Source organism: Acanthopagrus latus, chromosome 9 (assembly GCF_904848185.1).
Source record: "Acanthopagrus latus isolate v.2019 chromosome 9, fAcaLat1.1, whole genome shotgun sequence".
Lineage (NCBI taxonomy): Eukaryota > Metazoa > Chordata > Actinopteri > Spariformes > Sparidae > Acanthopagrus > Acanthopagrus latus.
Genome location: NC_051047.1, coordinates 24,194,072 through 24,210,044, shown reverse-complemented (window position 1 = coordinate 24,210,044; position 15,973 = coordinate 24,194,072). Strand labels below are relative to the sequence as shown.

Here is a 15,973-nt window from a genome sequence, read left to right as displayed (position 1 = left end):
TGACAGAGCAGCCACATTGTGTCACCTCTGTTATCTGCTGCAGAGCCCCAAATCACAGTCTTTACAACTCTGATAGAAAGTGTGCAGTGAGACCTGCAGGTGGAACCAGAGAGTCACTCTCATCAATCTGTGTGGCAACATGTCTGTGATTTCCTCTCCTCTCTGTAATACTTTTTCTTTTCTAATGGTCTAATAATGGAAATGCACATGCAGGCAAATTAGCACTTAAATGTTTCAAGCCATAAAGATAAGATAACACATAGAAACAGGGCCATATATCCTACTGTTCAAAGTAGGATATATGGCCCTGTTTCTATGTGTTATATAAGGATACATGCCACCGAAAGGTAAAATGCATTTATTAAATTAAATTGCTAAAAATATATAATCTACAAATTACTCACTTTACTGTGTTTGCAACTCTAAGAGACACAAATGTAGAGAAAGTAACTTTAAATGGAAAATATACAAAGCAGATATCGAACAAATAACAGTGTGCTGTAATCGAATTTATTCAAAGAAACAACATTTCTGCATTTGTTGGTTAGTGGAATGTAAAAGTTAATCAATTTTACATACAAAACCAAACGTAATCGTTGGACATGCGTACACAGATAAGCTTTCATTATGACATGATTTCCTAAAACAGAGCAGGTACTTTCCATCAGCCTCCCAGGAGCCGCAGTGATCAGTGCAATTACACAGTACATAACATAAAGGCAAAGATGTGTTTCCACAACTTTCTCTTTCTCTTTTGATTTCTTCTTCCATGACTACTTTACAGTTTGTTCAGATGTTTTTAAGACACTATATGGTTCTGGCCTACCCATACTTTCATGATCGACCCTTGTAATCATCATCATTGGTTGTAAACCTGGTACTACATTACAGGCCTCATTGTAATATTAAGCCAAACATCTTGAGCATATGCTGAAACAAATACATTAATCAACAGATAATTAGCAATGATTTCTTTTTGTTGTAAGGCACTGTCAAATGTAAGAGATATGTTATTGCTTGAATGTAATCAAATATTCAGGATAAGCCTGGCTGTCATGGAAGATGACAAACATATTGGGCTTGGCCATATTGTCCACAACACTATCGTACTTCTGAATCCCGGTGGAGTCCTTGGCCGGTGGGGTGATCATATCTTTTTGTCCAAGGGCGTAATCCCCTGTGAGCACTCGGCAGAGATACATGAGCTTCTCCCCATTTTGTGGCTTGGAGTAGGTGTCCTGGGCAGAGTAATCAGCGTTGACTGCAAAGTATGTGCCATTGCCATAACAAGCAGCTGAAAATGGAATAACAGCAGAGAGTTATTGAGATAGTCTGTATCTGTGAGAAACTTGCTGTAATTTCATTGTATTATTTGCTTTTTCATACTGTAGTGTTGTTGCCTGGCTCTGCCAGACTAATTTGCAAATGCGTCATCCTTGCAGCACTCTATAACATCTGTCATTGAATGCAGGTGACTGAAAAACAAACTACTGAGTTGGAAGTGTCTGGTTAAATAGCGCCACTATTTTTTACATAAACTTCTCACCATTCTTTCCTGCAAAAACCCTGTTGAAGCCAGAGTCGTTGATGTGGGCCACAGTGTCGTGAGCGGTACCATGGAACAGACGTCTCTCATTGTTCTGATGACCATTTCTTTGCTCCATGTCCAGTTTTTTGATTTGTAGGGCCTTCCACAAAGTGGGATTTTGGATCCTCTCAATCTAAAATGAGGGAAACGTACATTGTTGCGTGATTTGTGTGTTTATCACCTGATGATGAGACACAAGAGGATGGAAATGTGACAGATACACCAGTACAAATACAGTGCGTGTCAATCTACCTTAATAATGGCTTGAGTACATGTGGCACTGAACAGTTTCTCGATTTCAGTGTACTCTGGTGTCCCAGCTGTGAGGGGGAAGGCCTTACTCGTGGTGTTGGCTGGCATGGCTTCCCAATTCAGAGGAATGTCGTCATCTAGTACCATAAACATGTACATTTTATTATTCCTGACATCAACAGTTTTTTTAAATATGTGAATTGAACTGACTTAGCTGGGTTTGAAGGTACATCATTCTAGATAAATAATGAGTAAACTATCAGTTTCTCTTGCACTGTTGTGAATGTTACACAGGAGAAGCTAGGTTACAACAAACAACAAATAAGAAGTATCTACTTATCAGAGGACACGGGTAAGATACCTTTTGTTTTGTCAATGCGCTTTATCTCAAGGGTTCCTCCCTGGTTATCAGTAGCAAGTCCACTTGATGTGTGGACTGTGTAGATTTGACCCTGTATGGTAACTTTTACAGATATTATTTTCTTCTCCAGTGCTTGCTCAAGATCGTAGTTGGTCTGTACATCAAAACTCAAAAAGGAAGACCCATCCTGGTATTGCCATTCTGCCACGTTCTTCCTCAGGTCCTCCATTTCTCTTGCTTCGCTTAACATCTCATCGATTTCATTGCTGGCTTTCAACACATCTTTAATGAGCCCCTCAATGATGATTTGGGGTTTGTCCTTCTGGTTCACAGTTTTTATGCTCACATTCATGGTCTTCTGGATGTCAACCATGCGCTTAATGTTTCCAGCAGAGAGGCTGCGGATGGCTTTGTTTGATATGGGCTTGCTGTCATACTCTTTGTCTATCAGCTTGCTGATCCACTGCTTGGCTGAGTCAACTTTAGCCTGTGACTTGCCGCAGATGTGGATGCAGGCAGGGTCTGCTTTTACAGTCTCAATGACAATGACATCATCTACTTTCTTTGGCTTGTCAGAACTTCCAACAAAAAGAGCTGAAAGAATAAATACCAAGATCTGCATTAGAATTTTAACAATTTAGGATTAAGGAAAATGGACCTCAACATAATTCTCTTCACTGTGCTTACATTTGACTCCAGAGGTTATTTTTCCCCAAATGGATGTTGATTTGTCTTTAGGATCAGTGGCTTCTCTTTGCTGCATACTGTTGTTGAAGTCTTTCAGCATGTTTGACTGGAAAATAACTATCCGGATTGTATTCAGAGTACTGGAGGGGTTTTGGCTCAACACTTCAATGACTGCATCCAGTATGGCATCTGCCACCTGCCCTGCTTGAACATTGCCTTGACCTAAAATGACACAGGATACATTACACACTCAACAGACTCTACAGCAGGTTACAAAGGTAACATCTGAATAAAAGTAGACACACACACACACAACTGTCTACTGAGCAGTGTCTCTCAATCAATGTGATTAATGCATCAGCATTCCATTAAACTTCTGCAAAACATATTCTGTGTAAAGGAGGCAATCTGAAGAAAATCTTTCTCAATAAAAACCTAATTAAATCTTAACTGATTGCAAACCCAATTCAAACTGTACATTTTCATCACATTCATCAGTTGAATTAATGTTTACAAACTCATCAGCTGAGATGGGGTAGATGTCAACATTTTGCAATAATAAGCATGAAGTTCTGCTGAGGAATCTTACCTGTGCCAATGGCAGGAAGTGAGACGGAAGTGTGTGAGTTTGTCACACACATTTGGAGTGCGTCTTTCACAACCGTGTTGATTTTTACTGGATCTGACTGTCCGGCTAGGTGGAGTATCTGCTTACACTTGAGGTTGCCTGGCTGGGTCATTATCATGCCTGGGTTGGGCTGGGCACCTGAAGGTGTACACAGTAGATCTGAATGTCTCTGACCTTTTGACATCCATGGGTGTATGTGTGTTTGTTTGTACACACTCTGAACAATCTTGTATATCGATCAAAGAACTGGCTTAATAATTGACTCTTTATTCATGTTCATGCTCATCAAGCAAGAACATTCTTATACAGGTGTCAGCTGTAAGTGTAATTGTTTCCTTACCAAGTTCTTTACATTCTTCTTCAACAGTAGAACCAGCTGCCTCCAGAATGGCTTTCGATACTCCTAGAGAATACATATGAAGATCAAATAATCAAAAAATATGTTAGGTTCATTTAAAGATTTCAGTTTTAGATATATTTTATTTAGATTAGATTCAACTTTGAGATCACGTTTTCATTGCCATTGAGATGACAAAATGCAGTTTAGCGTCTAACCAGAGGTGCAAAGAGCAATGAAGTGTTGAGTGTGCGGATCCGTAATTTACCTGACTTAAGAGAGAATGTTTCATTGGAGGAGTTGATGATGACATCAGTGGTCTCCTTGGTTATGTCTCCTGTGACCGCCTGTATAACCACACTTCCCATTTTGGTCTCAGACATTCCTGAGCTTAAGACAACTTTAGAGAACACACCTTGGGGCAGCAGACACAAAACAGGCAATGAAAAGAATCATTAAGAAATCATTAAAAAAAGCATATGATTACAGAAAAGCAATTATACACATTAAAATGTTGCAACAGTTTTTCCTACCTGTACTCTGGGGGGCACTTGTGGGCACTGAAACACCTGAGGCATTGGGGAACTTCTTCTGAAATTCATCACTAAAAACCTGGAGACAAAATCAGTGAAACACTTGATATAAAAACAGTTGCAAATATCACTGCAAAAGAAGATACACAGACCAAATATATTGCTTTATTTTAGCACGTAGGGCTTTCAAGTACTACAAAGCTTGTTTTTTTCCCTTACCTGGATCGTCTTCGTGTCTCCAGGGTAAAGTATGATCACAATCTCCTTCAGAAGCTTAGGCTGAGTCTTACTGCTAAACGCTATGATTTCATCCAACATCAGTGAGGCTGCAAGGTCTTTTGGGAAACCAAGGTTTCCGCTGCCGATAGCAGGGAAGGATATGGAGGTCAGACCTGTGTCCTCTGTCCTGTCCAAGCAGTCCTTGAAAATGCCCTTCAAGATCTGGAATGCATAAATACAATCTTTCTAGTTCACACTAGTTTTGCACCCATAAACCAGCTTATGTATGACTTGTGAGCTCAAATACAACAGACAATAGCTGAAAGCCGTATTCATGTGATATACAAAGTAGCATCCTTATTATTAATGTTCCTTATTATGTATGTTGACCTTCCACCAAATTAGATCAAGTCATACAGTATAATACCAAACAGTGTAACATTACCTTTTCAGCTGTGCCTTGTCCGTTGTCCCAATGAGGTGTGACTGCATGAAAGACCTGTTTGCTCTTCAGTTTGCAGCCTTCAGTGACAATGATCTCACCAACACTTCCACTCGCATTCTTTGCTTTTACCAACTGCTGAAGTTTGGCTCCAGCCACACCAAAGATGGCATTCGAAACTGCCCCTCTATTCAGCTCAAGATCTTCAAACACAGTATTCACTGTCACCTCCGTCTAAGAATGTGTTAACAAAATGTTATTATTTCTTCATTTTACAGTTTGTTTTTGGAACAGTCAGGTATCATTACTGTGAAATCAGTCAGAAAAGAATCAATCAACCCCTATGGGGCCACACTCAGATGTACCATAGTAATAGTCTGTAGTCCCTGTGTAAGAAAGTTAGTTGTAATAATAACTGTTTACAGTTCATGTAGAATACTATGAAGAAAAAAAAATCTAATTACCGTGGCATGCTGAATATTTCCTTTCATCAGAGTGATGTCCAAGCCCTCTTTGGTCTGTGCTTTACCCAAGGTGTTCATAGGTGGAGGCTTGGTAGCTTTGCTCGGAAGAGTCTGTTGAGACTGACTGACACTGTGACTCCCAAACTCATGTCTGACAGCTGCCTCCATAGCCTTAACAGCACTGTCATCGCTGTCAACAAAATGGATCGTCTTCAGGGTGATGTCATACTTTTCATCAAGGTGTTCCTTCACTGCTTTTATGATGGTTTCTGCACACGCATTGGGCAAAAAGCCCTGGCTTCTGCCAATAGTGGGCAGAGCCACAGTGAAGCAGCTATGCTTTTCAGCAAGTTCTAAGCTTTCTTTAACAGCTTTTTTCAACAGCGCTTGAGACTTTGGGACTTTTTTGGGATCAAACTTGGGCACTACTGCATGGATGACTTTGTTGCAGCGAAGCTGCCCCCCTGCACCAGTTATGACACAGTCACCAGGTTTCAGCTGTCCCTTTAAGTTAATTAGTTTCCCATATTCATCCTGCAACTGAGGGCCACCAGCTTTAAGAAGTGCTGCTGCAAGACCTCCTTTAAGTTTCAAGTCCTCAGTAATCGCATTGACAACTGCTTGCACTGGGTACCTGCACATATCTGCCTTACAAACAGTTATTTCTACCCCATCAGCTGTCTGAAGCTGGTACACAGGTCCTTGTAGCTGTCCCTTGCCCAAGTTGTCCTGCCCACCACCAGTCTCATCAACAAGTTGGACCTGGCAGCCAGTTTCATTTAAGACTGAGGTGACAACCATTCTTTCATTATCCTGGAAGTATTTCTTCATTCCAGGCTTGCAGATGGTTATACTGTCAAAGCTCAAAGAAGAGACCAAGTTTTCAACCAAAGTCTTGCACGGTGTGACAACCTCTCTTGAACCACTCAGACAGATGGCCTTCTTTCTATAAGACACAGTCACTTTGTCATTCAGTTGAACGGATCCAGAAGATTTAAGTTTTTCAATGTATCTGACTATTGTGTCAGACTTCACCACCACAGTTTCTTCCACATTAGCATTCTGCTTTAAAAAGCTGTTAAGATCCCTGCTGACACTGATGACATTATCCTTGTGGCCAGACACCACAACTTGTTGACCAGTGGTGTGGATTTTAATTCTCTTGTATGACTTATTGTTGGCTTTCTCTAACCTACTGACCAGGTGCTCCCACTCTGGCTTCTTTAAGACCTTACTGTCTTCAACATCAATGCATTGAGATATTAGCAGCTTAACCAGATGGCCTTCAGCATCATTCAGTACTTTGTCAGAAGCAGCAATGAGCCGCACCTTCTGTGCCTTGATCTCAAATGCTGCATTTATTCCGTTGGATGTGAGGAGAGCTTCTGTGAGCTCCTCTTGTTGCTCATCCTTCAACAAGTCAAGCACATATTTATCTATTGCTAAATTCTGACGTTTTAAGTCTAACACTGCATCATATATGATGTGTTGTACTTTCATGATCTCATCATATAAGCCAGTCACCATCAAATCTGGACTATCTTTTGTGAATGACATTTTGAGATCAGGGTAAATGCCATGCAGCTTGTCCTGAAGACCATCCTGACATAGGATGTTATAAATCAACTGTGACACTTTGATCTTTTGGGTTGTGCTTGATTTCTCCCTCTGCGCCCTTTTGACAATCTTGTCCATGGATTCACAAAGAGCTTGCTGTAGTTTGTTGACATTATCAACAAGGCCAACCACTGATACAACACCATTGGCTTTATCAGACACTACAACCACATCCTCATTCACTACAGTCTTTCTGATCATCTCTTCAGACTCTTCCCATAACTCGGACTCTGGCTCAAGCTTCAGGGATTTGAATTTTGACAGTGCTTGTGCAAAGGCTGACTTTGCAGTATCCTTCCAGTCTTTGATAATCACTTTGGCATCCTTTTGTTGTAGTAGTGAAGACTCAGGGCTCAAGAGCACAGTAGAGTTGTCGAGGTTCACATTGCAGAAGTGTTTTGCTAAGTGGCTACGAATGGTCTCTGCTGCTGATTGATTGTCTTTAAGGTATCTCCAAACAGCACTGTCAATGGATTCAGAGACGGTGGGGGGGAGTTTTGGTGAAGGTTTGTCTTTGCCATAAAGGGCTGTTCCAAGGGATTTGTAAAAAGGATAAACTCTGATCTCTTTCTGTTTCATTCGAAGTTTCTTCTTCAGGATATCCTTAACAGCTATTGGGAGAGAAATTACAATCAAACATTACATTGGCACATTGTCTAGAATTCACTGAAAGTGGTGATCTCTGATGTTTATAACACTGCATGAACATTTACACAGTAAAGGCCTTTACACACAGCTGCATGACAAGTTAATGACACGAATAAAATTCTCCTATGCAAATTAACCGCTTCTTTAAGTTACAAACAAACTAAGCGAGAAAGGCAGCTGAACATCAGCTCCGTTGCCTGTTCAAGGGGGCAAACTTTCGCTGATATTTCAGCAAAAAACGTTGTCTTTGTGGCTTTCCATGATGCCTTGTCCACATGTACACAGCATTTCAAAAAATGCATTTTTTCCTCCTCCAGTTTAAAAAAATTCTATCCACATCAACAGCATGATAATTTGCAAATACAGGCTGTCAAGTGTATGCCTGGTGGCAATATAAGCACTAACGCACGTCCACAGTGAAAAATATCACACACACAGATCTCAACATTATCATGTGTACCGCTACACTTCTTTTGGTTTTCCTCGGTTCAGTGTGAACAAACAAAGGCAGAGAAAACGTCATTCTCATGAGTTGTGATGTGGCTAACACTTTACAAGACATGATTGACATGATTGGTTGATGCCTTCATTTGCTAAAGTTCAGCAAATTTACCTTGTTCCAGAAAAAAAAGTTGTTGTTTTTTTTCGCTGTGTAATATTCACTTTCTCAGTACTCATAACAAAAACATCATAACGAAAAACAAAACCCACTGACGTGCGAATAAAAATGGCTTCAGTGAGTAAAAGCCTTTACACTTAAATGGTATTATAACTGTACTACCTTTATGGTCTTTGAAGGTGATGATGGCAGTCTGTTCCACTTTATTAAGTGCAACATTGTCCACTTCACCTGCATTCGCCTCAAAATAAAGGCAGAGGAGATCTTCATCAGAATCACCCAGGTCTTCAACTAAAACTTGCTTTGTGACTTCAAGAGCCTGGACTGATAGTCCCTTGCTTCTGAAAATCCTGTTTTGGGGGCATCTTGACACAAAATCGGTGGTTTCTGTGTGATAATGATGAAAAGTTAGGATTAATGAGTTAATCACATTTCCATAAACAATAAATAGCTCTTGAGGTTTTCTTAGACAAAGACATGAGCCTTGCAGAGACCTTTCATATAAGAAGATGTTCAGGTAACTAAGATATTTAAATTTCCAGAGGGAACATGCTTCTAGAAGTCTACAAGTGTAAACCCACAGTTACGTCACCAATAGTTCTATGAACTTTAGTTTTGAACACTCGAGTTTGGCATTACGCCATCTTGGTTTTTTGGAGATCCAACTGAGCCTATTTGGACAAGGAGGTGGAACTATCCTGACAAGACTAGACTGAGAATCAGAGTATATACTGTGGTTGAAAACTGTCAATCAAAACTGTTTAATGGAAATAATAACTGAAGTATGACTAAACAATCAGACTTTGCCCACTGCAGGTCAAGAATACAGGTAGAAGGCACTTCTTCATTGACTTTACTTAGACTTTACAGCCATTAGATTTATAAAATATTGGTGTAAAGTTGTGTTGGGACAAACACAACCCACTGTGTTACCCTATTAGGATGCCCTTTGGAGCAGCAGTATAGCACTGACTTTAGCAAGCTACCAGTATATGCCGACTAGTAAATTCCACATATCACCTAGAAACTGTAACTGGCCTTCGAGAATTACAAAGGAGACATGTTACAGGTACAATCGGTGATTTATAGAATTTACCTGTCAGCATATACTGGTCGGCATGTATCCTCTTGGAAATTGATAAACAGAGTATGGCCCTGATCGGGAGCTGTTCCTTGAGAAGCTGCTGGTTATCAGTACATTTGTTAGCGGTTATTTTATCAACAATTTGCTCTGCTTTTTGAACGTCCATGGCCACAAAATACAGAAAAAGATATGATTGGTTAAAAAATCTACTTACGCACCCGAGTACAAGATTGACTCATCAACATGTTTAATGATCTTCAAAAGCAGTTCAAAAGCTCTATTATTCCAGATTCATTGGGTTAAAACATCTGTATAAATTGAACTGTTTGGACCTAATAGCGCGCGCACACACACACACACACACACACACACACACACACACACACACACACTATAGTAGTACCTTTTCCACTCTGGAAAGTCACCACGGCAGATGAGATGTCGGGAATTAATTCCAAGGTGTAGTTTTCAGAGGCAGACGGAGAGTCAAGATCCTTCACAATGTTCTCCACCAGCATCTCCAAAAAATCTTGGCTCATGGACTTTTGAATATTTCCTAAAACAGCCGTAGTGGAGATAAGCTCTTCGTCTTTGTCTTCGTCTTCGTCTTCGTCCTCGTCTGTGTCATCATCTTTGCCTTTCTCCTCTGTCTTAACTTCGGCTGCTGGTGTGGGCTTGACAGTTTGTTTGTTCTTCACAGCAACATTCGCTGCTAATGAGACAGGAAGGAAAATCAGGATATTATAACAGCTGTCGGTGTCTGTGTACCTGACATTTTCTAAAGTTGTTTAATGCTTATTTTGTAGGTGTATCTCTGTTTAGTTTACTCTGTTGGACAACCACAATATTGTGCACCGACTGCTCCAGAGAGTCAGTATAAAGACTCTCAGATTGACTGAGTCCACTGACAACAGACAAGCAGGCAGACAGAGAGACAAACAGCCAATATATATTAGTAATATCAGAAATTATTTGTAGAATAGACTATATATAAAGAATAATATAAAATGGTGAATATAACAAGTGTCTAGATAGAGATAAGAGCCAAAATAGAGTATTCATAATTGATTTAACAATAATCCTTTTTGTTTTGATCTAAAAAATGATTACCTGTTTCTCACAAAAGTGATATGATCACAAAAAAAAGAGTTTTGTGATCTGTTGGTTGCAACCTTAGTATTAAGTAACAATGACAGTAATAATTAATAATGACATTTTCTATTCATATTTTTTAACAGAGAGGGTCTGCTGGCCAATTGAATGCTGCTGCCACTACATCTCATTCTACCTCTGTAATGCAGACATTAAAGGACACGTTTCAAAAACAGGCTGCCTCATCACAAAAAGCCAATGACCTATTTTGCAAAGTTTTGATACATTCTTTTATACTTGTTTATTTTTGACTTTGCAGTGTTTTGTTAAAGTTTTGGATTTGGACTATTTTGATAAATCATAAATCTATTTAAATATAAATCAGTTTATCAGTGTTTTTTTAAACATTTTGAAGACATTTTAAAAATACTGCGTTATACCGATAACCGTGATAATTTTGGTCACTATTACCGTGGTGTAAAATTTTCATACTGTTACATCCCTAGTCAGTATTATATGAGTCGTGGAGAGGGTACTCAGATCCTTTATTTATGTGTAAATACATACAACTACGCAACACTTTATCACAAGTCCTGCATTCAAAACCTCAGTAACCTTAAGGATTAATCTGCTGAAGTGACTTGGAGTATCCAAAGTAAAAGCACAGGTTCTGCAGTCACATGACCTCTGCATAGCTCAAGTGTTACAACAAACTTTAAATTCTCAAGAACAACTGACAAACCTGACATTATTGTTACTTTATTTATTTATTATTTATTTAACTTTCATTTTTCATTGAACAATTGACCAATCCGTGCTATTCGGGCGAAAAGCACAGATTGGTCAGCTTTTTCTCAGTCCTGCAGCTGCCACAGAGGTCTGATTATTTTCGTTCCTTTTTCTGAATACATAATGTATTGACTACTTTCAGGATAGCAGGACCATTTCACCCAGTATAACAAAATGTGTTTCTGAACAACATTACAGACCCTAGCTTTAATTTATATAGAGCCTTTCAGGGTACCCAAGGACACTTAACAAAGAGGAACAAACAAAACAAAGCATAAATGTATGCCTGTCAGTCTGCATGGAGAGAATAACACCGTACAAATAAACAAACTTGCCTCTGGAGGCTCCATGCAGCCACCATAGCCACATGCGCACCAGAGCCAAGCGGATTTATACCTGCAGCGGTACGAGCTGGACCGGGATTTTGCCAGCAGTTCGGTCCTGTTCTGTGCATCTAAACTGGCTGTTGTGGATTAACGAGACTAAATGAGTTTGGACCGTGTCTGTTCGGGTCTGAGGAGATCCGGATACACAAGAACAACAAACTGGAATCAGAATCTTTGGGAGGGACGGCGGCAGAAGAGTGACAGCAGCAGTGACGGTGACAGTGACAGAGATAGCGAGTTTTGACAGTTGAGAGATTTGTGACATATAGCGTGTTTGGAGTGTATAGTTAGTGTGTCATATAGTGTTTGGTGTAGTATGTTTAGTGTGTAGTGTAGTCATTTTTTTGTGTTGTGAGTCAAAACATTGAGGGAACGGCTGAATGTTGAGCGGGCAGTGCAGAGCTTTATGCCTGAGCCTGAGGCATTGCTTGCATTTAAATGTAAATAGATACATAAAAATGGTTTGTTAAACATATTTTTGGTTTTCACAGTAAAAAATAAGCCAGAGGCGCGACCTGACTCATTTGCATATTTTTTTGACCTGAACCTGCGGGTCTGGTCGGGTTTGTTAGGCATAGAAGTACATACTTCCTACGGGCAATGCACTAGTCAACCCAAATAGACAATAAGCAAGAGCAAAAGAAACCAAAAGACAGAGAGAGAGGAGAGAGAGAGCACAAGTAGAGAGGCCTGTGCTTAGAAACAAAACAGAAACTAACTTCACTTGTGCTTATGTAATGCATTTGTATGAAACCACATGGTTTACCAGAAAGCCGACCCTAAATATGTGCATAACTGAACCTGTTCGAAGCTCAGTATGAGAGTGAAGCAGAATGTTCTCAAAACTGAAGTAGTAAGTGAAGTTTTTTAATGTATGTTTAGAAATCATAAGGGACAATGTTAAAAAAAGTCTGTGCTGAAAAATGGTGAGCATTTTCTGTTGTGCTCAGTGCTTAACGGCAAACATTAAATGATGACCAGTTGAATTAACAATTAATAAATTACTGAGAATGGCTTTATATCAACATGGTGGCTGCCTGAGTTAAAGTGAAACTCTCGCCAAAAAACAACCAAGGCTTTATTTGGGATTGAATATGAGTCAAACCTTTGTGTAAAAGCAGAATTGCGTCGAAAGAGGCACTTTTAAGATTTACCGTAGTTTCGTTTTCAGGCAAGCTAATTTTCAATGGAGTGCAGGGGCACTCTTATGCTAGCATCAAAATTGCTATTTTTAAAACACAAAGAAGGCTCGACACCACATGAAACTTTGCTCGTAGAATCACCAGGGTCTCTAAACATGAACACGGGCATTAAGAACACTGTTTGTGTATGCAAAGTTTACTAAAAAGAAGGTTTCTGAACTACTCACCGTAGGAGCTGGATCTTCAGCACGCCGCCATCATGGCAGACAAAAAGTAGGCAGGAGAGTAATGGTGAACGGCTCCTCAAGCCTGCCTGTTAGGTCGTGAGTAGTTCAAAAACCTTCTTTTTAGTAAACTCTGCGTACACAAACAATGTTCTCATTGCTCGTGTTCATGTGTAAAGACCCTGGTGATACTACGAGCAAATTTCCATGTTGTGTCAAGCCTTCTCAGTGTTTTAAAAATAGCAAATTTGATGCTAGCGTAAGAGTGCCCCTGCATTCCATTGAAAATTAGCTTGCCCAAAAACAAAACTACGGTAAATCTTAAAAGTGCCTCTTTTGAGGTAATTATGCATTTACACTAAGGTTTGACTCATATTCAATCGCAAATAAAGCCTTGGTTGCTTTTTTTCCTTTAACAAGGAAATTCAAATCTGTCTGATGCAACTGCAAAGAGGGAGTTTTCCCTTTCACTTTCACAGAGTAAATAAGAATAAAAATAAGTTCTAAATCTTTTACAAACAACACAACATCTACAACTCTACTTCTGATCAACTGCATGCTTTTTGGAGGCTGTCTGCTTGGTGCTACATCAGCGTTTGTGTTCTGTTTAGCTGATGGTTGGTGATGTCTGCTTCCTTGGCTTTTATTACATTATTACCTGTTAAAAACATGGTCAAATATGCTACCACTAACACAATGTTTTACTGTATGTGAATGTTTGACCACATATGTCAATCTGGATGACTCTTATACAGGAAATACACACAATGGTTTGATTTAAGTGGGTGTGAGGCTGACTGTTTGAACACACACCACGTGGCCACAATAGCATTGAAAAAAAAAAGTTTAGCACAATACAGCAATTTATCTTAATTTAAAATCTCAGCAAAGGCATTAAGAAGTTATACTAAAAAGATTTCAGCACATAGAGCAGTTCCTGGTTAAAGATTATCACTACATTATGCTGTTCATGGTTTGTGTGGCTGTCTGTCCAGCTTGCAACTATATGGATTCACCTTTGGACCCAAATTAATGTACTTGACTGATCTCACACTCGACTACTTAAGAGCAGATTTATTTCTGGGAAGGAATGTCTTCCAGTTTTCATTTCAATTTGGTTTAAATGGTGGGCTACAAAGACTAGAGTTTGGCCCAGATATATTTATTATCAAGTTAGAGTAAATAAAAACATTTTGATAACCACAAATGCATAAAAACATTAAGTTATCAGGCTGTGAGTAGACTTTATCAACAAAAACATAACATGTTAATGATTTAATTTAAAATGGAAAACAGGTAATAAAGAAAACAGATAAAACAGTTTAGTTGCCTACATTTCCTTCATCTCATACCTCAGAACATGATGTACTTTTTTAGTGAGCAGGCTCAAGGATCGACAGAGAAGGGGAGAGGACAATGGATTGTTACACAGTGCTGGGACATAACACTTCCTGTGTGTGTGTGTGTGTGTGTGTGTGTGTGTCAGAATCAGAATTCCGTTAATGTCCCGCGGACTGGGAAATTTGTTTGTCACAGCAGCGGACAGGAACAATAGCATAAATAAGCAATAAAATTCTAAAGGGAATAAAAAAATAGACATATATACATATTTACATGATATAGTGCAAAAATGTGAGTGTGTGTGTGTGTGTGCGCGCATGTGAGTGACTGTCCCAAAATATAAACACTTAGGAATTTGTATTCAAGCAGTACTTACATTTCTTGTTGCGTTTCTCAGATGGAGCTTCCTGTACAGAATAAAACAATATATCAGTAGAAATTAACTACCTGTAAGCAGTCTCACCTGCAACAACGCAACGCTGATATAAAAATAAATACAATAAGTGAAAATTAACGGTTGTTGTGTCAAAAGAAATAACCTTATTATATTGCTGTCTAAGTGCTTTGTAACTTTAATTCAGAACACAATGGTGTCCAAACACCTGGGAAGGAGAGGGCCATAAATCACAATGTGCAGTAACGCCTTAGGATGATTACTCACATGACTGCCAGTTTGATAAGAAAACTGCACAGGAGCAGCTTTTCTTGTTTTTTTTTTTTGTTGTTGTTGTTTTAATTCTCTCTTACAGCGTATAGCACACTGATAAGAAATACAGTCTCATCAGAGTCAGTGACCCCCAGCAAATGAGAAGTGCTACTTCTTCTTAAATGAGGACAGAAAGTGAACAATACAACGTTAACACAGAAATGACTGTGAAACGTTTATTATAGCTGACACCTCTCCATGGAGGCCCTGCCACGGTTGGCACATTGTAAGTGAAACTAAAGGATCTTATAGGTGGGGTCTCGAAAATAATCTCTACTGGCACACACACCACAGCTTCTGACATTTATTTTCTTTGTGTATGGCTCATTTTTTAAAAATAACATTATTAAGACACTCACCTGGGCTGTTGTCTCATCTGTTATCAAGCGGACCGTCACCTTCAACGCGCCTTTATCCAAAGGGACCTGATGCGCCTCTTTCGCCAACACATTTTTCTGGTCTGTGGAGGGGAAAAAAACCAGCTCTCTCAGCGAAAAAAAATAGATTGATAAAACTGGAGCACCATTACTTTTACATGACATGACATTTAAAATGTACGCATAGGGTCTAGTTTACCGGGCAGAACTCACCCTGCTCTAAGCGGAAGCGGAGCACAGCCGTCCTGCTGCCGTTCTGGTACTCAACTTCACAGTCGCCACCGTTAGCTTTCTTACTTTGGAAGTACTTCACTAACTTGTTCTTCAGTTTTGGGACGCCGTGATCTCCGAGCTCGACGAGCAGAGCAAACGAATACGCGTCCGCCATCGTTGCCAGTCCGACGCGCACTGCCACTGACTGCTCCGGTTTACTTTCA

General features: G+C 39.6%; 1 protein-coding gene across 2 annotated transcripts; it reads right to left on the bottom strand.

Moving 5' to 3' along the window:
• Nucleotides 1-488: 488 nt before the first annotated feature.
• Nucleotides 489-15,949, bottom strand: parp14rs1 (poly(ADP-ribose) polymerase family member 14-related sequence 1). 2 transcript variants are annotated; one of them, XM_037108781.1, is made up of 17 exons: nucleotides 15,750-15,949; nucleotides 15,519-15,619; nucleotides 14,830-14,860; nucleotides 9,883-10,191; nucleotides 8,558-8,782; nucleotides 5,512-7,739; nucleotides 5,051-5,281; nucleotides 4,606-4,827; nucleotides 4,387-4,465; nucleotides 4,122-4,268; nucleotides 3,857-3,919; nucleotides 3,478-3,654; nucleotides 2,889-3,110; nucleotides 2,202-2,795; nucleotides 1,841-1,977; nucleotides 1,547-1,721; nucleotides 489-1,294 (listed from the first exon to the last, which is right to left on the bottom strand). In XM_037108781.1, exons 1-17 carry the CDS (start codon nucleotides 15,922-15,924, stop codon nucleotides 1,011-1,013), a joined length of 5,400 nt encoding a protein of 1,799 aa, XP_036964676.1. In that variant the 5' UTR covers nucleotides 15,925-15,949; the 3' UTR covers nucleotides 489-1,010. The 2 variants fall into 2 exon arrangements, with proteins under 2 accessions (XP_036964676.1, XP_036964677.1); XM_037108782.1 differs by having other exon boundaries at nucleotides 9,883-10,188.
• Between the last annotated feature and the right edge of the window lie 24 nt (nucleotides 15,950-15,973).